Source organism: Dipodomys merriami, unplaced genomic scaffold, assembly GCF_024711535.1.
Source record: "Dipodomys merriami isolate MVZ:Mamm:240054 unplaced genomic scaffold, mDipMer1.0.p SCAF_365, whole genome shotgun sequence".
In the NCBI taxonomy this organism is placed as follows: Eukaryota; Metazoa; Chordata; class Mammalia; order Rodentia; family Heteromyidae; genus Dipodomys; species Dipodomys merriami.
The window spans coordinates 478,289-505,701 of record NW_027205215.1 but is presented as its reverse complement, the minus strand read 5'-3'; the positions used below and the strand labels follow the sequence as shown (position 1 = coordinate 505,701).

Below are 27,413 nucleotides of genomic sequence, written 5' to 3'. Positions count from 1 at the left end.
CAAGGAACTGTTTTACCCAGATCAATTTATCTCTCAATGCTTTAATTACTAATATTCATCAAATACCTGTTAAATATCTATTTTGGGTCACCTTCTTCATCTTTAAAATGGGAATGATAGATAAGTCAAGTGCTGTGGCTCAAGCCTGTAGTCCTCGCTCCTCAGGAGGTGGAGGTTTGGGAATAGACATTAAAAACCCACACTTAAAAAGTTCATGAGACTTCTCCTTCAAGGCTGGGTGCAAAAGCACATCCCTGTAATCCCAGCTCCAGGGGAAGCACAGTGGTTAGAAATGCAGTGACACCAGAAACACTGGAAACAGAATGGCAGTCCAGGAATGTTTGGGCATTATAGCAAGACCCAACTTAAAAAATAAAGACAGGACTGAAGGCATGGCTCAAGTGGTAGAGCACCTGTCTAGCCAAGTGTGAGTCCCTGGGTTCAATCCCTAGTGCTACATGCAAAAAAAAAAAAGAAAAAAGAAAAAACAATAAAATCTGGAATAATTGTATAATTGTTATCTACTTGATAGGCAACTGATATATAGATTGCTTTAAACTTAGCTGTTTTCTGGATAGAAATGTTTGGGGTACAGTACAGACATGTATTCAGCGTACACTTGGGAGTGTAAATTCAAAACTTAGATGACACCAGTGGGTTTTTTTTTGGGGGGGGGTCCGGTCATGGGCCTGGACACTGTCCCTCAGCTCTTCAGCTCAAGGCTAGCACTCTACCACTTGAGCCACAGCGCCACTTCCAGCTTTTTTTTTTTCTGCTTATGTGGTGGCTGAGGAATCGAACCCAGGACCTCAGACATGCAAGGCGAGCGCTCTACCACTGAGCCACCTTCCCAGCCCATCAGTGGGTTGTTTTTTTTTTTTTCAGCAAGGTTATGTGGGAAGGTCAGTTTGAGAGAGGAACCATGGTGGGTAAGGAGCTCCATGGGTTATATTAGCTAATTTTTTTTTTTTTTAGGAAAAAGTATATTTATTCTAAAAAGAGTAGAAATGACAAGTAAATGGACATGGATAAATACTATACTATTTTAAAATACATGAAATTGTTGTCTATTTGAAAAAGAAAGCAAACCAGCCACTCATTTGGGTACCATAAATGTACTGACTGGGCCGTGGGGCTTTCTTTTATCTTCTAAAGCTGCTCCATTTTTAACTGGCTATATTAGTCACCATGAGATGACTACTGAACTGTCTTGTTAGACTAATGATTCTTAAGCCTCCCTCCCTCCCTCCCTCCCTCCCTCCTTCCCTCCCTCCCTCCCTCTCTCCCTCCCTCCCTCCCTTTTCCTTCCTTCCTTCCTTCCTTCCTTCCTTCCTTCCTTCCTTCCTTCCTTCCTTCTTTCCTTCCTTCCTTCCTTCCTTCCTCCCTTCCTACCTTGTGCTGGTATTAGGGCTTGAACTCAGGGCCAGGGACTTGAGTTCTTGCTTAGCTTTTTTGCTTAAGGCTGGCAGTCTACCACTTGAGCCATACTTTTTCTTCTGGCCTTTTGCTAGTTAATTAGAAATAAGAATCTCTCAGATTTTTCTGCCTAGGTTGGTTTTGAACTTTGATCCTCAGATTTGAGCCTCCTGAGTAACTAGGATGACAAGTATGAATCACTATTACCTGGCTCTAAGCCAGTTTTTCTTAAGCCATGTTCTGTAGAAGGCTAGTGTACTATTTAACAAATTTCAGGGGTAGATAAACAATTCATGTTTTTATACAAGCCAAGTGAGAATAGCAATTGTAGATAGTGTAATATCTTCTATTGTTTCATTCTGAGCTTGAATTCTTTTAATGTTTTATCTGCGTATTTTGAAGAAATTTTTTTTTTTTGAGTCCGGTCATGGGGCCTGAACTCTGGGCCTAGGCGCTGTCCCTCAGCTCTTCAGCTCAAGGCTAGCGCTCTACCACTTGAGCCACAGCTCCACTTCCGGCTTTTTTCTTTTTGCTTATGTGGTGCTGAGGAATCAAACCCAGGGCCTCAGGCATACAAGGCAAGCACTCTACCACTGAGCCACCTTCCCAGCCCCTGAAGAAAATATTGATATTATACATATATATTATTGCTCCTTTATTATATTAAAATATAAGATTCTATTAGCTGAACAATGCAATTTGTGCTGTGTTACAAAGATATTACGATGGTTAGTATTAGAGCAAATAATGAATATTGGTCTTACCTCCATTACCAACTAGAGAAAATCAATTACACAAGGGGTAAATCAATTGCCTATTGTGGACTTAGTTTCTTCTTTTTGCTTTCCTTCCTACATCTCTGTGATATTTTACAAATATTCTATAAAAGCTTATAGCATTCAGTTATCACCCTCCACCTCTAGCTCCAGATTTGGCTGCTGTGAAATCCCTTGGGCTTCAATGAATCAACTTAGAAACTAGAATGAATGATGTGTGTTCCTTTTCATTCTTGATTTAGAATTCTTCAACACAGCACATGCCTGTGTATGGGCAGCGATTTTTATAAACAGCACTATATACACTTTTGACATTCTAGTTTTATTGGTATAACCTTTTGGTTTGTTGGATTCATTGTTATTGTGCTAGGGATCGAACCCAGAATCTTGTGAATACTCAGCACGTGCTCTACCATTGAGAATTCCAAGTCCTGTATGTGTATTTTACTAAAAGCTGCTTTATATTAGTTTTGAAATCAAAGAATTACCAAACACAACAATCCAATGACATTGAATTTAAAAAATTTAAATTTTTTAATTGAGATTAAGTGATTACATAAATTTCACAAATTTCACAGTTTTGTGGGATAGTAATCCTTAGTTAAAGTCACATATTTTAACCTTCACAAGGCAAATTGTCATTATCATGTGAATTCTTTGAGCTCTGACAATACAACTATTTCTTCTACATTGGGTGATATGTACATTTCTTTCCTTTTGCTTAGTATAAGCTGTTTCCTCTTTCCCTCTCATTCCCTTCCTCCCATCGCTGCCCTTGAACTGCTTAGTTAGTTTTCATCAATGTCCAGTGCAGCTGATGGGCCCCTTGGTTGTATATTTTCTCCTGTTTCTCTTTGATTCTGTGCCCTCCTCCTAGTTTCCCTCAGATGTGCACATGTATATACCATATATGAGGTCAAGAACATGGAGTCATCTAGAAATGATATGACAAATTAAGTAGAGGTCCTTTGTTTCTTGAGTCCTGTTTACTTTTTCATATCTCCTTGCATTTTGAATTTAACATCCACATATCAGGGAAACCATGTGCTCTTTGTCTCTTTGCTCTTGGCTTACCTCACTTAACATGATTTGTTAAAGTTCCATCCATTTCCCTGTGAATGCCATGTTTGTCCTTTCTAATGGCTGTAATGACATTGAATTTAAAATTAGGAGGGCAATTTTCTATTGTCTTTAATTTGAAATTTTGAATATTGTGTTTTAATTTGAAATTTCTAAAGAGTTCAATAATTTTTATCTTTGTTTTATAGTGTGTGTGAGAGAGGACACAGAGACAGAGATCTCCAGGGGCTTGAATTTAGGGCCAGGGCACTGTCCCTAAGTGTTTGTTTTTTTTTTTTTTTTTTGCTGAAGGCCAGTGCTCCACCACTTGACTCACAGCTTCACTTCTGGTGTTTTGACAGTTAATTGAGATAAGAGTCTCACAGACTGCCGGGCGCTGGTGGCTCACGCCTGTAATCCTAGCTACTCAGGAGGCTGAGATCTGAGGATCGAGGTTCAAAGCCAGCCCTGGCAGGAGAGACCGTGAGACTCCTATCTCCAATAAACCACCAGAAAACCGGAAGTGGCACTGTAGCTCAAGTGGTAGAGCGCTTGCCTTGAGCTGAAGAGCTGAGGGACAGCGCCCAGGCCCAGAGTTCAAGCCCCACGACCGACAAAAAAAAAAAAAAAGAGTCTCACAGACTTTCTTGCCCTGTCTGGCTTCAAACTGTGATCCTCAGATCTCAGCCTCCTGAGTAGCTAGGATTACAGGCATGAGCCGTCAATGACTGCCCATCCTGTGTATCTCATAATTGTACACTTACATAATTGAATTAAACTACTGGAAGAAAATTATATCTACATCCTCTGGCTCTAATCCTTTCCCTTAAAGCTGTATTAAGGAATCTCTAGCCTCTCTTATACATGATAGCTCTTTAAAATGACAAAGCAACTCTTTAGATACCTTCTTCTCCAAATTAAAATTCCCTTGTTCTTCAACCCTTTCTTACATTCTATGGCTTAAAGTCTCCTGACTTTCCAGTGCAATTTCCTCACTACTTTATCTACTTCTTGTAAAGTATGTGCCAGAATGGAATGCAGGGCAGTGGGGACCTGGTATGACTGGTTCTGAGATTAGGAAAAAAGTCACCAATGAAAGATTCAGAGGAGAGCAAAAGCAAGGAAAAGCCGTTAAAAGAACTACATTTTTAAATCTTTTATCTGCAAGATAAAAAGAAACATTTTCTCTTGTTGGAAGAGGGCAAGGGAATAAAAAGACCGGAAGAGAGTTGAAAGCCAGACAGCTAAGTATGGTTTGTATATTCTATTCTTTTAAAATGATCATTTCTCCTTAGAACCTATCGTTAGAACAAGTAGAACATGCTTATTAAGTTCCTAGTGATGTTTCCTTTAAAAAGTCATAGAAGCTGGATGCTGGTGGCTCACACCTGTCATCCTAGCTACTCAAGAGGCTGAGATCTGAGGATCCTCATTTGAAGCCAGTCCCAAGCAGGCAAGTCTGTGAGACTCTTTTCTCCAATAAATTACCAAAAACTCTAGAAGTGGAGCTGTATAGCTCAAGTGGTAGAGCACTAACCTTGAGCCAAAAGCTCAGGGACAGTGCCCAGGCCTGAGTTCAAGATTCAAGACTAACACACACAAAAAACCCCCCCAAATCCAAAAAACCAAAAACCAAACACAGGATGCAGATATCTACACCAGTTTTAAAACTGTTAAATTTAAATGTTGTTTCAAAGTTAAGACATTTCCTTTTGTTGTTGTTGTTGGTCATGAGGCTTGAACTCAGGGCCTGGGTACTTTCCCTAAGTTTTTTCCACTCAAGTTTAGTGATCTACCACTTTAAGCCACAATGCCAATTCTGATTTTCTGGTGGTTAATTGGAGATGAGTCTCATGGACTTTCCTGCCTGGGCTGGCTTTGAACCTCGATCATCAGATCTTAGCCTCCTGAGCAGCCAGGGTTAACAGGTATGAGGCACTGGCGCCTGGCTATATTTCTCTTCTAAATCCATGGATGTGACATGTGAAGGGTCATCTTAAATCTCTTGGTGTTTCCTGTATGTGTGATATATCTTCCAAAGTTGCTTAAAGTAAATGTCTGTTCCTACATTTATATTGAGTTGGGTGGTTGGAGAGAAATTCCTTCTACTATCACTTTCCACAAGCTGTAAAAGCATACCTTTATTATGAAACTACGACCACTAGGAACTTTGACCTCACATTATTTGAGAGAAGAATGTGTTTTATGATCTCATTAGAACTTTGGCAAGTGTACTGTCTGTTCACTATCTGCTTCATGTGTTTTGAAGTTTTATTTTTTTTAAATGGTATTGAGTTTTGTTTGGTTGGACTGGGGTTTGAACTCATGGTATTTAGCCTTATACTGTTTAGATGAATGCAGGGTGGGATTTAGAGAGATTCTATTATACTGACATTTATGTTCCTTTAATGTAACATTTAGAAGAACCTTACTTTGCTGAGCATGGTGGTTCATGACTTTAATCCTAGCTCCTTGGGGGACTGAGATTGGGAGATTGTGGCTCAAGATCATTAATGGCATGAAAAGTTTGGGAGACTCCCTCTGGACTGCTGGCTGGACACACCAGTAGAGGGGTAGAAGCGCCAGACCCCTTCCTGAGAGTAGCCAACACACAAAAGGACTAGCTCAAGGAGGAATTCAATCATTACTGGGAAAAAATTATAGAGTTGTGTTCTTAAGAATTTTATCATGTCATATTCATAAATTTGCTAAGGAAAAACATTTTTCATTTTCACTTCAAGGATTTCAATTTGTTAGGTCACCCAAACTACTAAGAATTAAATGCTTTTGTACATTCAGGTTAGAAAATAACAAAAAGAAAAAAAAGAAAATAACAAAAAGGCATTCAGTTACATCTGGCTTCTCAAAGTGCTTTGGAGTTCTTGTCATGAGAGTATGTACTGAATGAGAACTCTTAATAAAATTTCTTAGAGACGTGAGTTTAGATCCTATGAAAATCTTCAATTAGAGACTTTAAAAATAGATTGCTGTCATTTCTTTCATTTTTGTTCCAGTACTAGGACTTGAACTCAGGGCCTGGGTGCTTGTCCCTTATCTTTTTTTTCTTTTTTTTTGGCTCAAGCCAGTTGAGCCACAGCTCCACTTCTGCCTTTTTGGTGGTTAACTGGGGATACAAGTCTCATGAATTTGTCTGTCCAGGCTGGCTTCCCACTGATCTCCATTTCTCAGCCTTCTAAATGTAAGGATTACAGGTGTGAGCCACAGACACTTGGCTTCAATTAGGTTTTTTTTTTTCTTCAATGAAATGATTCCAATGTTGGCAACAAGATTAGGGAGAATAAACATAAAATTTCACTTCACTTTGACTCCATGGCTTTGGTTCGTGGTCCTTAAAACACAGAATGGACCTCAACAGAGTTCGATATTCATCACAACTATTTTCCAACGTTTTTGCAATTTAGAAAACTTCCTTTGGGACATTAATTAGGAGGTGCTCTCTAGTGTGCCCACAGCTTTAAATTGATACTGTTCTGGAGTTAGGTCTGGTTTTAATCTTACATGAGCATGTTGGGTTAGTTAATGAGGTACTCTGAACGCGTTGTCTCAAAACAGTTCGACTTTTTGTGCCTCTTTAGCCTTCTCCGGGTCTAGCAAAGCAAGCCAGTGGCCTATGGCTGATGAGTCGAGGGACTCCCCGGGTTTCAGCATGCAACTTGTGTGGGGCTTTCCGTATGAGTTTGAACAACTTTGAATGCTGGGGATCCTGGAGAAGGGCCCTCGACTCTTCACTCCTGAGCGCCCCGTTCTCCCACGAGCTAAACAAGCCACCACCGTGTAGAAAAAGACAGGAACTCCTGGAGAAATCACCCAGGGCGCATGCTCTCCGGATAACTGGGCGCGCGGGAGTGGGGGGGGGGTGTCTGTAGCGCCTTGTTCGTCTGTAAGGGACTGCCCACTAATTATGCACCTCCCCAGGATCTCCAGCAGTCAAGTTGTTCGCACTCTACAGAACCCCCCCCTCCCACATACACACAAGAGCAGGGGTTCCTGGAAGGGAAGCGGAGACATGATAGAAAATGGTTTTGTGTTCAAGGGGCGCTCTCGCGTCTCTCCCCCTCCAACCCCAACCTACCCCAGGTTGGCCTCAATGTCTCCTGTCGTCCTCCTTCAAGATCAGAGAAATAGGAAAGAGTTGGATATTTACGAATTGGCACTCACATTGACCTGGATGGGATGCCCCCCCCCCATTCCTCACCCCCCCCTTCGTGAGAACAAAGTGTAAGTTATACCAGAGGTTTTAGTTTGTAGAGAGAAGGAAATAAAAATAATCAGCTCGTCTCCTTCTGAACTAGGGGGGTAACGTTTCTTTAAAAAAAATATGTAGTATAAAGATCCAGACCCGGCTCTAAGTAAGGTGGGGTATGGGAATCAGAGTTTGCCCCCCCCCCGCCCAGTGGTGTGTGTGTATGTGTGTGTGTGTGTGCGCCCGCGCGTGTGCAAGAGTTTAGAACCCGGGAGAGACAGAAAAGAGGATGTGTAAGGCAGAGAAGTAAAACTCCGGAGTGGAAGGAGATTTAGCGGGGTGCAGAAAAGGCAGAGATGGAGGGTGGGGCGGTAGGGGTGGCGGGGAGCGGGGGGGGGCTGTCCGTGCAGATTCTTGCGTCTCGGGGTCACAAGGCGGGGACTGAGGGTGGGGGAGGCCCAGCGACTTGGCCCCCCGGGGCCCACTGCCGTTTGTTTCATTCATAAGTTTGTCCCGGAGGCCCCGCCCCTTTCCCCCCCCGCCCTTTTCCTGCATTGCGATTGGTGCACGACAACAAAGCCTTAGCAACCGGCCCCTAGTGACCCGCGGGGCGCCTGGTTACGGCGGGGTGTGAGTGTGAGGCGGGGGGGGGGACCCCAGGGCAGTCCAAGAGAAAGGAGCGGGGCTGTCCCTTTAAGGGATGGCCTCGGAGCCTTGAAAGTGGAGGGGACAGAGGGGGGGCGGGGAGGCGGGCCTGGGGGCGGACCCGAGGGGGAGGAGGAAGAAGAGGAGGAGCCGGGCTGAAAGGAGGTGGCGAAGAAGGAGGCGCCCGGGCCGCGGCTGCCAGCCCTCGGGCACCGCCGCGCGAGTAGTAGCCACGGGCGCGATCGCGGCTAGCCCCGCCGTCGTCCTCCTCCTCCTGGTCCTCCATGGTCGCCCTGGGAGCCGGGGAAGGACTTTGCGGGGCCGTGAGAGCGGGTGTGCGTTCCCGGGGAGCCGCCGCGGGGTCCCCGGCCGGGGGCGCGCAGGAGCGGAGCGGGCTCGGGTCCCCGCGGAATGTCCCCGGGGCGCGGGGCGCGCTGAGCCCGCCGCCGCCGCCGCCGCCGCCTCCACGAGGGCTCCGCGTTCGGGATCGCCGCCAGCTCCCGGGGCTCCGGGGCCAGCGGCCAAGCCCCCCACCCCCCGGGGCCAGCGGCCAAGCCCCCCGGGGCGGGTGACCTCAGCCGGCCGCCACCCAGCCCGGCTCCGTGCGGATGTCGCTTAAGATGGCAGCGGAGACGGGGGAGCTCCTCGGGGCTTGCGAGTTCATGAAAGGTGAGGGGCCGCCTCCCCGGCGTCCGGCCGCCTCTCCGCGCCCCCTCCCCCTCCCCGAACCCCAATTCCTCACGGATCCCTTTGTCCCTCCCCCCCCGCGCCCCGCTCCCCTCCCCGAGGACCCCCGGGCTTCCGGCTTCTCTTTCTTGCGTCCCTCGTTCTTTTCTGCAGCTTCTCAATTATTGGGACCTGGCCGGCTGCTGCCGGGGGGGGGGGGCGCGGGGAACTTAACCCCAGGGGTCGGGCTGTGTGTGTGTGTGTGTGTGTCGGGGGGGAAATCCTGCTCCGGTTCACCCTCTCCCCTCCCGCCCTACTATGGCTAGCTTTGGTGTTCGGGACACCCCCTACCACACCCCCCTTCCTCTCCGGCCTCTCCTCCTGCTCCTCTTCCTCCCTTCCTCTTCTTGAAGTCCCCGCAGCCGTCCCGGGAGAGGCTCTCTCGCCTCTCTCTTCTCCTTCCGCACGCATCTCAGTTCGGAAGTAAACTTTCCATCTCCCAGTTTGGAGGGGGGTTATCCCGAAGCATGGGAGATCAGGACCCTGGGTCCCCCCGAAGCATGGAGGACAAGGACCTTGAGCCCCCCACCCGGCCTCTCGGTCTGGCTCTCTTTCTCCTGCCGGGGAGGAGGGTTAGAGGGGGGGTTCTCTGTAGATTTGGGGACTGGGGGGGGGTAGTTGGAGAGATCAGGTTTCTACAAGACTGCAACGTGTTCACGGGGTCTTTAAGTTAAGAGTAGCAGTTGTTACAATGTGTTCTCTTGGGTGTTATTACCAGCCTTCCTCGCACGTCCTTACTCATGTTTTTTTTTTCTACTTGTCTTTTTTTAAAATTTGTCTTTCAGATCGATTATATTTTGCTACTTTAAGGAATAGACCAAAAAGCACAGCAAATACCCATTATTTCTCCATCGATGAGGAGCTGGTCTATGAAAAGTAAGTCTCTCTCTCTCTCTCTCTCTCTCTCTCTCTTTCTCTCTCTCTCTGGTTCTTTGATGTGAGAACACTGTTCTGTCCCATTATGTCGTTTTAATCTACTGCTCTGCTGTAATCCCAGGGAACATTACCATTTTTTTTTAAAGTTTAGGTGCTTGAGGAGTGTGGACACTTCACACCCCCTAGACTGCCACCGGGCAGCCACACACACACACACACACACACACACACACACACACACACACACACACACACACACACACACACACACACACACACACACACACACACACACTGTCATTGCCTGTTGCTCTCTAAATGGAGCACACAGAGTACAAGGCAGTATGTGGATTACAGGTGCTCAAGTTCAAGGCTTCTCTGTCATAGCTCAGGACTTTTTTTTTTATTGGTGCAGTATGATTTTTTTTTCCCAGAAAGCTGCAGGACATGAGATGCAGAGGCTCTCTTCAAGTCCAGTGTATGAGGATGATGTTTATCTGTATGACTGAATTATTATTTAAGTGCCTCAAACTTTATGGTACTACCTCCCCTCCCCCATGAGTATTTTAGTAGTATTTATTTACTTGACATCTGTTGGATTAGGATTTAAGAATGCAAAGTAACTGCCGGAACTTCTGTGACAGACAGGTGACCCAAGGAAAAAATATTTTAATAATGTGAAGGATTTTTTAATAATATATATATTTTATTATAAAGATATCATACAGAGGGGTTACAGTTGCATCAGTAAGGTAATGAGTACATTTCCTATGGAGCATTGTTACCTCCTCCTTTGTTTTTCCCCTACCATCCCTTCCATCCCCATCTCCCCAACTCCTCCTGCCTCAAAGGATATTTTAATAGTAAAAAATTAATTGGTATGACCTATGTCACTTGTGGGCAGGGAAAGGAGGGAGAAATTGGGGGAAAGTAAAGGAAGGGATGACATTATAAAAAAATGTACTCATTATCTGGCCTAAGAAATAGTAGCCCCTCTGTAAAACACCTAAATTATAAGAATAAAATTATTGAAAAAATATGGATAAATCTCCAGTCACTAAGTAAGATAGCAAGATAGTAAGGACTAAGGAAGTTAACTCAGTCATCTTTTATTTAAAAAGCTGGTATTTCAGAGGAGCCTTCTACGCTCTAATTTAGATGTTTAATTTTAACTTCTTGTTCTTTTAACTGGATGTGCAGTTGAACGTGCATAGTTAAATGAACCATAATAAGCTTCCTAGGACTTGTCCACTTAGGGCTGTTGGCTGTTCTACCTAAGGATTTGTGGGTACTACCAGGCCTTTGGAAAAGTGAGCACTGTGCTCTCTTTTATTTGAGGGAAGACAATCTTGAATTGTCACTTCATCGGAAACTGATGTCTTTGGGCTGTTGCTCTATGTGGTGCTGGGAGCTGGGTGCTTCTTGAATGGCTGAGAAAGGGAATGAAAGAGTCTTTTGCTGCAGCTTCTGAATGCCCAGAGTTGCTGAGCTGAAGTTGAAATCCCTGGTGTCAGCTTACAGTTCTGCTTCTAGACAGGGTTGTGCCAGCCGCTTCCCTGACCCCAGTACCTGGGTGATGTCATTGCTAGCCAGCAGTGTTTATTGAGTGGTCACTTTGTTGTTGGGAGTATATCTTCTTGAGCTTACTTACTATCCCTCCCTCCCTCCCTCCCTCCCACCCTCCCTCCCTCCCTCCCTCCCACCCCTCTCTTCCTCCCTCCCTTCCTTCCTTCCTTCCTTCCTTCCTTCCTTCCTTCCTTCCTTCCTTCCTTCCTTCCTTCCATATTCTGCAGTGGTTAAGGTGCTAGTGACTAATATGTCACTGAACAAGCTCTGCTTAATGAGATCTGAATCACTTCTCTTGGGATTGCTAGATCTAACAGAAAATTATATTTAGCCAACTAAGCACATGTACAATTGCGTTTTGTTGTTGTTTTGTTTTATGTTTGTACTGGGGCTGCAGCTCAGGGTATCACACTTGATTACCTTGCTTGCTCACTGTTGGTATTCTGCCACTTGAGCCCGGCTCTTTTTTTTTTTTTTTTTTTGCTGGTTAATTCAAGATAGAATCTTTTCTGGGCTGACTGTGAACTGCAATCCTCAGATCTCAGCCTCCTGAGAAGCTAGGATCACAAGTGTGACTTTTTGATTCTAATGTTGATCTGTGAGGAATTTTTTTTTTATGTGCTTACATTTTTATTTTTTGTTTTTGTGCTAGTATCAGGGCTTGAATTTAGGGCCTCCAACTCTCATGTCACATTTTTGCTTAAGGCTAGCGCTCTATTACTTGAGCCACAGCACCACTTCTGGCTTTTTCTGAGTAGTTTATTGTAGATATGAGTCTCACAGACTTTTCTGCCCAGGCTGGTTTTGAAACATGATCCTCAGATCTCAGCCTCCTGAGTAACTAGGATTACAGGCATGAGACACTGGTGCCTGGCTCTTGGCTTGGCTTTTATGCTCAAGGTCAGTCAGTACTCTACCATTTGAGCCATAGCTCCACTGTGTGATTTATATGTGTGTGTGTGTGTGTGTGTGTGTGTGTGTGTGCATGCGCGCACATACGTGTGCATGTATGCTAGTTCTGGGGCTTGAAATCATGGCCTGGCCTGGGTGTTGTCCCTGAGCTTTTATGGCCAAGGGTAGTGCTCTACCGCTTCAGTCAAAGCTCTACTTCTGGCTTTTTGGTGGTTAATTGGAGATAAAAGTCTCATAGACTTGCCTGCCTGGCTGGCTTCAAACAATGATCCTCAGATCTCAGCCTCCTGAATAGTTATGATTATGGGTATGAGTCACTAGCAAAGGGCTCCACAGTGTGATTTTAATGTTGTTATTAGGATAGGGCCAGCTACAATTTATTTTATTTTAGTTTTAAATGTAGAGAGATCAGACTGGCCTGTGACTCACTATGCAACCTCGGCTGTCCTTGAAACTCTTCGACCATCTGCCTCCATCTCCCAAATGTTGGGACTATAGACATATGCTTACATATTCATCAGCTATATACCTTTGCATTTATCCCACCATACTTCTGGTGTCTGGAAGGGAAAAACTTGCTTGAGAGGTCATCTAGTTGCTTTTGTGAGTCTGGATGTCATTTCAAACGACGAGACTGAGACTAAACAGAGCTTGTACTCCTCTGATTTGAACTTGCCTTACTATACCGCAGTGGTGCCTGTGCTTCTGCTCCTACTCTACCCCCTGTTTTTGTTTCTCCGGCATTATTGTACTGTGCTAGGTGGTACGGAGAATTAAATGAAGATGGTGTGAGGCAATAGGGACTATAACAGGACTGCAGTGGGAGGTACAGGAAAGAGGGATGCCTTAGGGGACCTGACCCGTGCTGACAAGAGGTCACATAGGCCGCAGCGACTCAGAAAAGGCTCGGGAAGAGTTAAGGTTGGCTTAGAGGAGGGACTGGATTTCGTCAAGCAGGGATGGGTGTGAGAGCAGAAAGGCTCGGGTTGTATGTTCAGAGAACAGTTTGTCTCCACCGTGCCTAAACAGGTCACACGGGGGCAGAGGTGGAATATGAACCGGAGAGGTTGGCTGGGGACAGAGTGAATGCCAGGACATGGAGCCTGGGGTTTCCTTGCAGTGATCTCGTGAGAGTTGTGGGGCAGGTGTGGCGTGACCGGATTTGTGCTAATTGCAAATCCTGGCAAGTGCTTTCTGCCCATTTCAGTGTGTGCCAGTTGCTGTTCTCCAAGCCCGGCCACTATGCCATTCATTTGTGCTCACAAGCAATTCTCTGAAGTTAGTGCTATTGCCTCCTTCCTGTGCAATGATGATCGTGGGTAACTTGTCCAGGGTCACAGAAATAAGGTGCAGAGCTGCCATGTGAAACCAAGCCACGTGATTCCAGAGGATAAATACCCTCTCTCAAAAATTAACACCATAGCTGGGCACACCTGTAATCCCAGCAGGAGGCTGAGACCTGACCTGAAGATCACCATTTAAAGCCAGACCAGGCAGGAAAGTTTTATCTCCAGTTACCAGCAAAAAGTTAGTGTGGCTCAAATGGGAGAGCTCAAGGACAGCTCCCAGGCCCTGAGTTCAAGCCACACCATCAAAACACACACACACACACACACACATACACACACACACACACACACACACAATTAATGGGATAGAGTTACATATGATGAGAGGAAATTACCCATTTGGAAAAAGTTCTGGGGTGCTCTAGGGGAAGAAAAAGCGTCTGGATTAGGGTGATGGCCGTGACATCGAGAAGGTATCAGCTGGTCGGTTGGCTGAATGCTCAGGGAAATTCAAAGCCCTTCCTAGGACAGCCCAGCACCATGGAGCTTGCCTCAAACTGAGAAACAAACTGAAAACAGGAAGTTCAGGGGGAAATTGGAGCATCCCAGTTCAGTCAGATTGAATTTAAGGACTTTGAGGGATATTTGCATTACTACTTAATATCACAAACGTTTAGGACTTTCCCAAGGAAGTAGGGCAGGGATGAAAGGAGTGAAGGAAGAAGGTAGACCAAGGCAGACATAGGTGACAAAAAACCAAAAACTACCACTAGAGTTCTGGGGAAGAGGGGAGAAGACAGAGGTAGTAGAAGTCATGTTTGGTTCTCTTCCTTGGAAGGGGAGCCTGAGAGAGACTGGAGGTTCTAGAAGGATGCTGTGGTAATCTGGCTTCTGTCTGTGGAGGATGTCTTGTGTGGAAAAAGGACCCCATAAGGAAAGGAGTGTGTTTCTATTCATGATTGCATCAGGTCTCCGCTACCCCGTGATTCTTTAATTCCTTGCTGAGTGTGCCAATACAATGCCGCCTTTCTGGCTAAATGATCACCTTAGAAACTATGAAGTGGCCTGTTAAATACGAGGCTACATTTATTCTGGACCCAGCTGTGTTTTGCTCAGATGTTTATTTAGTTAGAAAAGGCTGATCATACTCCTTGATTGAAATGGCTACCTTCTGAGAAGCCAGCAGAAAAAAATAGGACAAAATGGCCTTGTGAGGTGAAGTGAGGTGATTTGAGTGAGTTCTCTGCCTGAGTTTTCAAACACAGCTTATCTCATTACTATAAAGGCCTGAGCAATTGTCAGGAAACGTGGATGATAAGAAATCAGTCTGTCCTTGGGTTGTGGTTTTACAGGTTGGGCATTAAAACAAGAGTATAGGTAACTCATTTTGTGGCACTGCAATAGCCCCATTAAAAATAAAAAGATTTTCAAAGAATGATCTGTATTTGATTACACTCCAAGAACTCACTAGAGGTGAAACTTCTTTGAATATTTAAAATACTAGCTATTGAAAGGTATTCCAGGAAATGGAAACTTTTTTTTTGTTCTTTAAAAAAAAAATTATTGTTGGTGGTGGTGTTTGCTTTTGCTTTTTTTCCCCCCCTTGGCGGGGTAGGAGAAGGGAGAGGCATAAAAAGGGAGGGAGGAAGGGAGGCAGGGTGAACAAAGGCAATCATGCTATTCAGTATACACTATGTGGAAAATGACCTGTGTAACTTGTGGGCAGGGATGGGAGGAGGAAACTGGGGGAAAGTAAAGGAAGGGGTGACATTGTCCAAAAAAAAAAAGAAAAAAGAAAAAAAAAGAAATGTACTAATTACCTGACTTATGAAATAGTAACGCCTCTGTATAACACCTTAATAATAAAATTACCAAGCTTCCCCAACTCCCCCCCCAAGTTTCCTGAAAGGCTAATTCTTTATTGGAACCAATAAAATCCAAATATAGGTTGACTGTGTGTGTGTGTGTGTGTGTGTGTGTGTGTGTGTGTGTGTGTGTGTGTGTGTTTGTGTGTGTGTGTGTGTGTGTGTGTGTGTGTGTGTACATGCATGTGCCAGTTCTGGAGAGCTTGAAGGCTAGTGCTCTACTACTTGGAGCCACAGTACCGTTTCTGGTTTTTTGGCAGTTTATTGGAGTCTCATGGATTTTCCTGCCCAGACTCATTTTGAATTGGGATCCTCAGATCTCAGCTTCCTGAGTAGTTAGGATTATAGGTGTGTGGCACCCAGTTTACAGGCTTTTAATAGCTTGGTATGTGTTACTTGGCTCAAGAGATAGCAGCATCAACGATATTTGTTGTTGCAGCCTTTGTATGCCTTGCATATGATGATCCTGGTTGGTAGGGTGGGCTGGTGACAGTGTGGAAAGGCAGTTTGCTGGGAAGCATAAGATATAGGCACTTTTCTCTCAGCCACTTTCTCTTCTTGGCTTCTCCTTGGAAAAAGTTTTGAAATTGTGAGACAGAGCTTGTCATAGGATTCTCTGGGGATTGGGTTTTCAGCAATTTCTAAAATGACACCAAGAAATTTCACTTGTGTGTGTGTGTGTGTGTGTGTATGTGTGTGTACACACTCTGGTCTTGGGGCTTCAAGGAGGCCTGGGTGCTGTCCCTAAACAACTCTGCATTTGGCTTTTTCGGTGATTAATTGAAGATAAGAGTTTCCCAGACTATGCTACCTATGCTGGCTTTGAACCATGATCCTCAGATCTCAGCCTCCTGAGGAGCTAGGATTGCTTGGTGAGCCACTGGCACCCACCTCCTCACCAAGTACTTCTAACATGTTACAAATGAGCTTTCTTAGTTAGCCTGTTGTTACAGGGCTCTTCTATAATCCCTGCACTGGGGAGGCTGAGGCAGGAAGATTAGTTTAAGGCCAGCCTGGGTTATATAATGAGAACCTGTCTTAAGTGAATCAAACCAAATCAGAAAAAACAAGCAGCTTCCACTGAGAACTAATTAGCTGAATAAAAGATTTCAATGAAACTGGGGGACAGCAAAGGAGGAGGTGACATTGCCCAAAAAGAAATATGATCATTACCTGACTTATGAAATGGTAATCCCTCTGTACAACACCTTAACAAAAACAGTAAAATTATATTAAGAAAGATTTAAGTGAATCAATTTTGACTTAAATTTTATTCAAGCAGCCTGATATCAATGCATCCAGAAATTTTTTAGATAAATTGTAGAATAGTTAACAATAAATTTATCTCATCTGTTGCAAATTTTGAGCACAGGGCATCTTTGAGTGGCATTACAGAAAAACTTCCTTTTCCTGGAAATATTAGGAGTGTTTAGATGTAGGTGAGAAGATTCTCTTTGTGGCTTTTAAGTTTTTATTGAAAGTTCAACATGGAGCAAGTCAGGTAGCGTAGTGGGAAGTTGGGTATTACTTAAACAACACACAAACACACACAGGTGAAATGTTGTAGAGCCTTCAGCTCACCATGTAGTTGTCAATTCTCATTTTGAGTTGCTGTGATATGGGCAGTATATGACTTGTGGTTGAACTCAGGAAAGTTTCCACCACTGGAATAATAATAATAATAGTCATTGCAGCAGGCACTACTATTATTTTGATTAGAAGGCTTCATACACATTAGTATTGCTATCTTGCTAGACTGAGATTTGAAATCAGGGCCTTGTGCTGATTCTCAATGGGTATTCTAGTTCTTGTGCTACACCTCTAGTTTAGCATTTTGCTGGTTATTTGGGAGACAGAGCCTCAAGGACTTTTCTGCTCAGGCTGACTTTGAACCTTGATCCTTAGATATCAGCTTCCTGAGTAGCTAGGATTACAGGCTGAACCATTGTCCCCCCCCCCCTTTTTTTTTTTTTCCAGACTGGCTCACTGTGTAGTCTAGGCTGGCCTTGACTGGAGATCCAGTTCCTCCTGAGTCAGCCTCCTGAGTGTGGAATTATAGGACAGTACCACCATGTCCATGATGAGTGTGTGTGTATTTGTGTGTGTGTGTGTGTGTGTATGTGTCTGTTTAAAGACTGATTTCTGCACAAATTTTAGTAAAAAGCAGCTGGAGACATGGCTGTGGTTGTAGAGCACCTGTCTAGTAAATGTGAGATCTGACCTCAACACTAAGAGAAGGGGGGGAGGCAGGGAAGAGGGAAGAGAGAGAGCAGTGTTAGAAAGCCTAGGAAAATACTTAGCTTTTTTTTTTTTTTTGGTCCTGGTCTTGAGGCTTGAACTCAAGGCCTAGGCACTGTCCCCGAGCTTTTATTTTGCTCAAGGCTAGCACTCTATCACTAGAGCCACAGATCTGCTTCTGTCTTATTTAGTCGTTTATTGAAGATAAGAATCTCAGGGACTTTCTTGCACTGACTGGCTTTGAACTGTGATCCTCAGTAGTATTGAGTAGTATTTACAAGCATGAGTCTTTGGTGCCTGGCCACTTTTTTCTTTTGGTTTTGGGACTCAAAACCTCCTGCCCTCCTTCCATCCCTACGCTCCCTGTGACCTAATTCTGTCACCCACTAGAATCAGATTCTATGTTCTAGGTAAATATGATTTATTTAAATACTTGTGTATCTAGGCATTTGTTCTCTAATCTTCATGATAATAAATTGTAACGCAGTTATTTTTTTCCATTTGCTTGAGCAAAGTCTGGTGGAAGCACAAAACTGAATTGCCATGCTGGAGTTTTCTTACAGGGTTTGTCTTCATCAGGAAGCACAGGAGTGGCCCTTGTGTGGGCATTCTGCCCAGTGGGGAGCCAACTGTGCCCATGTGTGTTTTCTTGGCCAGGTCACTGCAGGGCGGCCTGGTTATTTTGTTTGAAGTAGATTCCTAAGACATTAGATGTAGATGTTCTCATTATAAGTTCATAAACACATTCCCAAGCCCAAAGTAAACGACTTTTTTTTATCCACAGCTCAAAACAACCTTGTGCCTTAAAAAAGAGAAAAAAAAATGTCTCTACACATTTTTAATGGACCAGGCAACTTAACTTGAAACTTTTAAGTGGTTGAAAATTGCTGGATAGGGATGGATTTGGGTGTACAGATCTGAGTGGACTAATGGTTTAGTGATAAACAGGTAAACAATAAAGTGCAGCCAGGCACCTGTAGCTCATGCCAATAATCGTAGCTGCTCAGGAGGCTGAGATCTGAGCATTGTGTTTTGAAGCCATCCCAAGAAGGAAGAAAGTCAGTGAGATTCTTACCTCCAATTAACTAGCAAAACAGCCAGAAGTGGAGCTGTGGCTCAATGGGTAAAGTGTCAGCCATGAGCAAAAAGGCCAAGCAAGAGCACAAGGTCCTAAGTTCAAGCCTCAGTACTGGCACAATAAAGAAGAGGAGGAAGAGGAGGAGGAGGAGAGTGTGAAGGAAGAAGAGGAGGTAAAGGAGGAGGAGGAGGAAGAAGAGGAAGAGGAGAAAGAGGAAAAAGAAGTAGTAGTAGTCTTGGAGCAAAAGCTTGGAGATGATGTTCAAGCAAGTCAAGCTGAAGGTTAGGGAGTGTGGAAGGAAGAATTGGAAATAGTGGTTTAATTTGAGTTTAGTTTCTTTGATACTCTCCAGTGAACAATTTATTTACGTTTTTTTTCTGGAAAGGTTGTATTTCAATAAGGATACTGCTGCAGAGAGCTGAAAAATTCTATCTTGCTCTTCTCTCTCTCTCTCTCTCTCTGCAGTACTAGGTAGGGATTGAACTTGGGACTTCACACATGTTTGCAGGAGCTCTACCGCTGAGCTATAGCTCCAGCGTGGAAAAATTGCAGCTTGGCATTTTAAAGCCTTAGACCTTTCTAAAATGAATCTGTGTCTTCTTAAAGAATTTGCTGATCAAGTCTTACCTCCCCCCCTCCCCATTCCCCCCCTGCCATAATACTCTTGACTCTTGCTATAAATGCATTAACTAAGCAGGTTCACTGTAATTCAGCTGTAGCTTTAGAGCTCCCAAGGACTAAATGTCGGTCTGCTCAAGCCGGATTGTCCCTGTCATCTTTTGGTAGTTTTAATTATTCATTTAGTTTTTAATTATTTTATTTTTTTGAGGCAGGGTCGTTTTATGTAGCCCAGATTGATCTCAAACTTGTTAGGTATCTCAGGATGATCTGCAATTTGTGATCTTCCTATCTCAGCCTCTCGAACGGTGGGATTATAGAAGTGTATGACCATGCCTGGCACTGAGTAGTGCTATGTTAGTGCTGCCAGCTGTCTTTGACATGGCTGTCAATTTGTTGACTACCAATATCTGCTCCCACTCTGTGATCTTCACATGAATCTAATTGTACTATTGGCAAAAGAACCAAATATAATGTTTTAAAAATTGGTTTTTCTGGTCCTGGGGCTTGAGTTCAGGCCCTGGGCTCTGTCCATTAGCGAGCTTTTTTTGCTCAAGGCTGGCATTCTGCCACTTGATCCACAGTCCCACTTCTGGCTTTTTGGTGATTAATTGGAGATAAGAGTCTCTCAGACTTTCTTGCTTGGGCTGGTCTTGAACTGTTACCCTGTGATCTCAGCCTCCTGAGTAGCTAGGATTACAGGTATGAGCTACCAGCGCCTGGCTCCAAATATCATGTTTTATTAAGATTAGTTATGAAATAAGGTTGGACTGAGTGATTCTGAGACTATCTTATAAAAATAGCTAAAGGTCATATTTGGGGTTTTGTAGCAAGCTTTTTCGGCTTCTTTTGAAACAATCCAACTGTGTTTTTGGTTTACTCATACAAATTTACTCATATTGCAAATTGGTGAGATTCTTCATTGGGATCTTTGTATAACTGATTTTTTTTTTTTTTTGTGTCAGTTGTGGGGCTTGAACTCTGGGCCTGGGCACTGTCTCTCAGCTCTTCAGCTCAAGGCTAGCGCTCTACTACTTAAGCCACAGAGCCACTTCTGGTTTTCGGGTGGTTTATTGGAGATAAGTGTCTCACGGATTTTCCTGCCTGGGCTGGCTTTGAACCAAGATCTTCAGATCTCAGCCTCCTGAGTAGCTAAGGTTAGAGGCCGGAGTCACCAGCGCCCGGCTTGTATAACTGATTTCTTACTGTATACTTTTTTTTTTTTTTTTTTTTTTGGTATTAGTACTGGGGCTTGAACTCAGGGCCTGGGCACTGTCCATGAGTTCTTTTGCTCAAGGCTAGTGTTCTACCACTTGAGCCACAGCTCCACTTCCAGCTGTTTTTTGTTTTAGTTTTGGTGATTATTTGGAGATAAGAGACTCATGATGATTTTCCTGCTCAGCCTGGCTTTTTTATTTTTATTTTTTGCCAGTCCTGGGTCTTGAACTGAGGGCTTGGTGCTGTCCCCAAGCTTCTGTTGCTCAAGGCTAGCACTGGAGCCACAGAGCCACTTCTGGCCTTTTCTGTTTATGTGGTACTGAGGAATCAAGCTCAGAGCTTCATGCATGCTAGGCAACCACTCTACTACAATATCAGTAAGCCACATTCCCAGCCCTTCAGGCAGGCTTTGAACTTTGATCCTCAGATCTTAGCCTCCTAAGTAGCTGGGATTACAGGCTTGAGCCACGGGTGCCTGGCTTATATACATTTCTTAATACCTTAGAAGGTATCAGGGAGTATGGAAAGACTGTGTCATTTGCATGAATCTTGGAAGTCAAATGCTGGGTTATAAGCTGGAGAAGTGACCTGGAATATGAAGTGTGAGGGACAGAAGAAGGCATCGTTCTGTCCTAGGAAGCTGCTGCCAGCCCCTTTCAGTAGTGCTGGCTTTGGACATTGGGCATTGGGCATCTTCCACGATACCCTCCAGCTCACTGCCGGCAACACTACCAAAGTCAAAGGCTTAAAGTGATTTGACTGTAGAACTGTAGGGGAAAAAAACCAAGTTGGGGTGGTGAATAGTTGGGGTGAGACTTTTCTGGATTGTGGATCTAGAGCATGGCTCCATCTGGAGCAAGCCAGTTATGACGAAATACTAGAGGAGGACCGGAAGCTGGCCCTGCTTGCCACGCACACAACTTGGCCTGCATAGTCCTTCCAGCCTCTTCCCCTGTCCCTTTTGTTAATTTCTTCTTGCTTTGTACCCAAAGCCATAAAGCAACATAGCTTTTCTCCTTGCACCCCAGTCTTTTGCTTATTTGCACAGTTATCTATGCGCCAGCTGTCAATGAGCATTTTTTTTTGTACCTGTATTGGGGCTTGAACTCAGGGCTTAGGTGCTGTCCCTTAGCTTTTTGCTCAAGGCTGGAGCTCTACCACTAGAGCTACAGCTCCACTTCCAACCTTTTGGTAGTTAATTGGAGATAAGAGTCTTACCGATTTTTCTGCCTAGGCTGCCTTTGAACTGTGATCTTCAGATCTCACTCTCCCGAACAGCTAAGATTAAAGGTGTAAGACTAGTGTCTGGCTCAACTGCTATCTGAAACGAGAGGTTCTCTATCTATCTATCTATCTATCTATCTATCTATCTATCTATCTATCTATCTATCTATCTATCTATCTATCTATCTATCTATCTATCTATCTATCTATCTATCTATCTATCTATCTGTATGGGCCAGTCATAGCTCTGTTTTCCCCCAAAGTCGTGCACAAACTGTCCCGATACTTACCCTGCTTTGTGCTTCTTCCAGGTTGCAATGTTTCTGAGGGAGGGAATTTTAATCTTATCAGGATATTGCTGAAAATGTCTTTTTTTTCTTTTTCTTTTTTGTTTTTGTTTTTGTTTTTTGTCAGTCATGGGGCCTGAACTCTGGGCCTGGGTGCTGTCCCTCAGCTCTTCAGCTCAAGGCTAGCACTCTACCACTGGAGCCACAGCGCCACTTCCGGCTTTTTCTGTTTATGTGGTGTTGAGGAATTGAACCCAGGGCCTCATGCTTGCAAGGCATGCACTCTACCTCTGAGCCACCTTCCCAGTCCCTTCTTTTTCTTTCTTTCTGTCTTTTTTTTTTTTTTTTTTGCCATGGGACTTAAACTCAGGGCCTGGACGCTGTCCCTGAGCTCTTTGGCTCCAGGCTAGCGCTCTACCATTTTGAGCCTAGGCTCACTTTGAAGCTCGACTTCCAGTTTCTTGGTGGTTGATTGGAGATCTCACAGACGTTCCTGCCTGAGCTGGCTTTGAACTACAATATTTAGATCTCAGGTTCCTGAGTAGCTAGGATTACAGGTGTGAGCCACCATCTCCTGGCTTCTGGAAGAACCTTTTACTCACTCATTTTGTTCAAAGAAAGGAGTCATGGAAGGACACACTTGATGCTTGAAGGCTCGTTGATAAATTCTGGTCTGTTTGTTGAAAGCAATGAGCGGCAGCTCCCTGCATTTGCAGAAGCCTCAGCGGAAGCTCAGGTTAGCGGGGATGAAGTGGAAGGGGTGTGAACCCTCTGCATTGTGCACCTTCGTGCTGTGCACCCAGGGACAGGCGTGAGAGGGATCAGGAGCTTGTCTCCTGTCACCATGTGAGTGCACGTCGCTCCGTGATATTGAGGTTCCTTCTAGGAGCACAAGGCTACTCTCTCGTCTGGGGGTTTGTGGGTTCACTGCCTAGCTGTGCAGAAAGGACACTGATTTCCAGGACCAAGCTGGATTCTCTCCTTTTTCTGAGGTGGCATTCAGGAGGAGATTAATTCCTTTTGAACCTAGACCCAACATACTGATAGGGCAGAGTTGACCAGGTAAGGGGAGTCCTTGAGAAATGTTGGCACTGTGAAATGGGTTTCTAGTAGGGAACACTGGAGTCTAGACGTGTGTGTGTGTGTGTGTGTGTGTGTGTGTGTGTGTATGTGAGTGTGTGAGTGTGAGTGTGAGTGTGTGAGTGTGCTGGGGCCTTGTGCTTATCCTTAGGTGTTTTTCTTTATACTGGTATTCTATTGCTTGAGCCACATTTCCACTTCTGGCTTTTTGCTGGTTAATTAGAGAAAAGAATTTCAGAGACTTTCCTGCCCAGGCTGGCTTCAAACTACAATCCTCAACCACAGTCTCCTGAGTAGCTGGGGTTACAGGAGTGGGTCACAGGTGCCCATCCTTGGAGTCCTAGATTCCTGACACTGTGCTGGAAGATCTCACATGACAGCTAGGAAGACTTGAGTGGTTGTCTTAGTTCTGTGGCTTTGTTGGTTAGAGGAGGCTGTGGAGTCCCATTGAAGACACCAGCCTAGGGATATGGGTTGACCAAGTGATGACCAAATTTTGTGTCAGACTGTTGTGTGTTTGGGAACTGTGTAAGATGTGCAGTTGCTAATGTCTGGGACACTGCTGTCTGTGTGCTGGCTATGGATGACAGCTTGAACAAAACTTTCAATTCCCTTCATCTTAGGTTACTATTACTGAATGATTAGGACCTGTTTAAAAATGTGGTTATTAGAAATTGTTTAAATAGGGATACAGGTGGAACCATTGCAACAATGAGATGTACAAGTCGTTATGTCAAAAATGAACTTTACAACTTTGGTGTGTGTGGGGGGGTGAGGATGGGAAGGGATGGAAAGGGGAAACAAAGGAGGAGGCTACAATGCTTGATAAGAAATGTACTCATTATCTTGCCCATGTAATTGTAACCCCTCTGTACAGTATTTTCACAATAAAAAAAAGAACAAATCAAAAAAAATGTGGTTATTAGCTGGGCACTGGTGGCTCACGCCTGTAATCCTAGCTACTCAGGAGGCTGAGATCTGAGAATCACAGTTTGAAGCCAGCCCAGGGAGGAAAGTCTGAGATTCTTTTTTTTTTTTTTTTTTTTGCTGGTTGTGGGGCCTGAACTCTGGGCCTGGGTGCTGTCCATCAGCTCTTCAGCTCAAGGCTAGTGTTCTACCACTTGAGCCACAGTGCCACTTCCAGCTTTTTCTGCCTATGTGGTGCTGAGGAATCGAACCCAGGGCCTCATGCATGCAAGGCAAGCACTCTACCACTGAGCCACCTTCCCAGCCCAATTCTGGGATTCCTATCTCTCTACATCACCATCAGAAAGCCAGAAGTGGAGCTGTGGCTTAAGTGGTAGAGTACTAGTCTTGAACACAAAAGCTCAGGGACAGGGGTTGGGAATGTAGCTTAGTGGTAGAGTGCTTGCCCAGCATGCATGAAGCCCTAGGTTCTATTCTTCAGTATCACATAAACAGAAAAATCTGGAAGTGGTGCTGTGGCTCAAGTGGTAGAGCGCTAGCCTTGAGCAAAAGAAGCTCAAGGACAGTGCCCAGCCCCTCAGTTCAAGCCCCAGGATTGGCAAAAATTAAAAAGAAAAGCTCAGGGACAGAGCCCAGACCCTGAGTTCAAGGCCCAGGACATGCGTGCACATGTGTGTGCGCACAAGTGCATATATACACATACATACGCTTACAATGTGATTATTATGCCAGGTGAAGGTGGTTCATATGTGAGATGTGGCTGAGGAGCCTGAGATCTGAGAGCTGGCTTTGAATCACAATCCTCAGATCTTAGCCTCCTGAGGAGCTAGAAGTGAACTACAAGCACTTTTTGACATACAAGCACTTTTTTATGCAAACTTGCAGGGTCTTGCTTAGAGTAGGCGATCATATGATTTATAATTTTATCTTATTTTTTTTGTGGCGGTACTGAGGTTTGAACTGAAGGCTTTAGTGCCTAGCTGAGCAGATGCTCTGTCACTTGAGCCGTTCTCACAGCCCTCCTAGGTGGTCAAAATTGTGTTGAAATGAATGGCTCCTGCTTGGAATGTAGTTTATCTTTCTACTGAGTTGTTGAAAAGTTTTCCCATAGAGATTCTCATATGTAGAATAATTTGCAACAGTACTTTCAACAATGGCACCTCTGGGAATGGACTCCGAGTAGCTCATTTGAAAAACCAAAGACAAAGTAATGATGGATCATAAACGTAGGTCATGTGAGACAAGCTAGATGTCTGGGTATGAAAAAGGCTTAGCTTCTGTTTCCCTCCACATCTGTTCCCTGTAGGCCGTGGATGAGCCTGTGTGGTGGCGTGTAAGTGTCATTCCAGCTATAGTAGCAAGCGAAAATAGGAGGAGCATAGTCCCAGTGGGCATGGATGAAAAGTGAATCGCTATCTCAAAAATAACCAGAGCAAAAAAGGGCTGAAAGCAGAAGTGGCAGAATACCTGCCTTAACAAGTGCAAACCCTAGTACTAAAAATAACTTCCAAATGACCATTAATGATACTGAAAATCGTACCTGTACTAAATGTGATGTTTTATTTATGTCTCAGTTTCTATGCAGATTTTGGACCTCTGAACTTGGCAATGGTGTACAAATACTGCTGTAAACTAAACAAGAAACTAAAAGTGAGTATGACATTGGCGCTTCCCTTTTAGCATTAGGATGTTCGAACCAAGAAATCTGCCCAGTGGGATTGCTCAGCTATGGGTAGTCAGGTCGTTTCGCTCTTTGGAAATCTATGCGAGGAGTTCACCTGTGTGAGGAGTTGAAATGGATCCTCCCTGCTGGCACCACAAAGGCTGGGTTAACCTCTTTCATTTTTCAGGATGAACGGTAATGTGAACTGGATGAAGTCACTGCAGCTGTGATCTGAAGAAGAAAGCCCAGGTCCTTTCAGGTTGTTGTTAATGAGTGTCTATCAAATTCCCTCCCAGGATAATTTTTCCGAAACCCTCAGATCTGCTGGTGGGCACTGTTTCCAGGTGATGAGGGACACATGATGGCTGGAGTTCTGGAATACAACCTGTTGGATCAATCCTGAATTTCCATCTCTGTGGAGTTCATCACCAAGTGATGGTTGACAAGCCAACAGAGATGGGGCATAGGACAAGATGTGGTCAGACCCTCAGCATCAACCTGTAGTGCTTTTTGTGTGTGTGTGTGTGTGTGTGTGTGTGTGTGTGTGTGTGTGTGTGTGTGTGTGTGTGGCTACTGGGTCTTGAACTCACATCTGACGTCTCACTTAGCTTTTTGGCTCAAGGCTCTACCACTTGAGCCACACTTCCACTTCCAGTCTCTCCCCCTGGTTAATTGGCAATAAGAGTCTCAGAGAATTTTCAGCCCTACTAGCTTCTGCCTCTTTTCTCAGCCTCCTGAGTAGCTGGATTATAGGTAGGAGCCACCAGTGTCTGGCTAACATGTTTCTGATATAAGCACAGAATTATAACAGTAGGCATTTTATCCTTTCTATTAGGTAAGCTGCAGCTGTTACCCACTATGTTGGGCATAAACTACCTGCTTAGCAATTGTCCTTTGATTTGTTTTATGTTGAACTTACATATAAAAGGCAGTCAGATGGAAAATTATAGATTTACAAATGTATAAAATTTGCCTTGATTTCGAAGTGCTGAATGCTTGAGAAATGAGGGCAACCTTATAAAATAATTATATGACCTAAACTATTCTAAGAATTAACTTACAATATCTTGCCTGCCTAGAAAAATATATGCGTGGGGGCTGGGAAGGTGGCTCAGTGGTAGAGCGCTTGCCTTGCATGCCTGAGGCCCTGGGTTCGATTCCTCAGCACCACATAAGCAAAAAGAAAAAAGCCGGAAGTGGGTGCTGTGGCTCAAGTGGTAGAGGGCTAGCCTTGAGTTGAAGAGCTGAGGAACAGTGCCCTGGCCCAGAGTACAGGCCTCATGACTCCCCCCACCAAAAAAAGAACCTCTCAATATGGACTCTGCATAAAAAAAGAAAAATATATGCGTAATTTTTTTTAAAACTAAAGATGCATTTACTTAGGAAAGAAGCTACATCAGTAGTTTAGAAAACAAAGTCGAGATGTTTACAACTGTCAATGATATAAATAATATCCTTTCTATATAGAATGAACTTTTAATGACTCAATTAACAAGAGGAAGATAGTTAATAAATAATTGAAGTTTTTATCTCTCTTGTGAAGATCTAAGATTTCTTTGCTTCTTGGTTGGTTGTATTAGCATGTTTTGGTATGCACTAGGTATTATAAAATGAACCATGTAGGACCTTGTACAACCTGTAGTTAGCAGAGAGAAAGAAATCATTATTACAAAAGTAAAGTCACTGGTCTAACTCAATGTTTTATTTACACCAATTGCACAAAAATAGATGGATTGAGTTAAGCTG

General features: G+C 44.2%; 1 protein-coding gene across 3 annotated transcripts in view; it reads left to right on the top strand.

Annotated features, from left to right (window-relative positions):
• Positions 1 to 8,220: 8,220 nt before the first annotated feature.
• Positions 8,221 to 27,413, top strand: part of LOC138804446 (dual specificity protein phosphatase CDC14A-like) — a 151,370-nt gene continuing 132,177 nt past the window's right edge. For all 3 annotated transcript variants that reach the window (XM_069988704.1, XM_069988705.1, XM_069988703.1), the window contains exons 1-3: positions 8,221 to 8,769; positions 9,612 to 9,702; positions 25,579 to 25,654. In XM_069988704.1, coding sequence (XP_069844805.1) covers positions 8,709 to 8,769; positions 9,612 to 9,702; positions 25,579 to 25,654 — 228 coding nt within the window. In that variant the 5' untranslated portion in view covers positions 8,221 to 8,708. The remainder of the gene's footprint in view (positions 8,770 to 9,611; positions 9,703 to 25,578; positions 25,655 to 27,413) is intronic.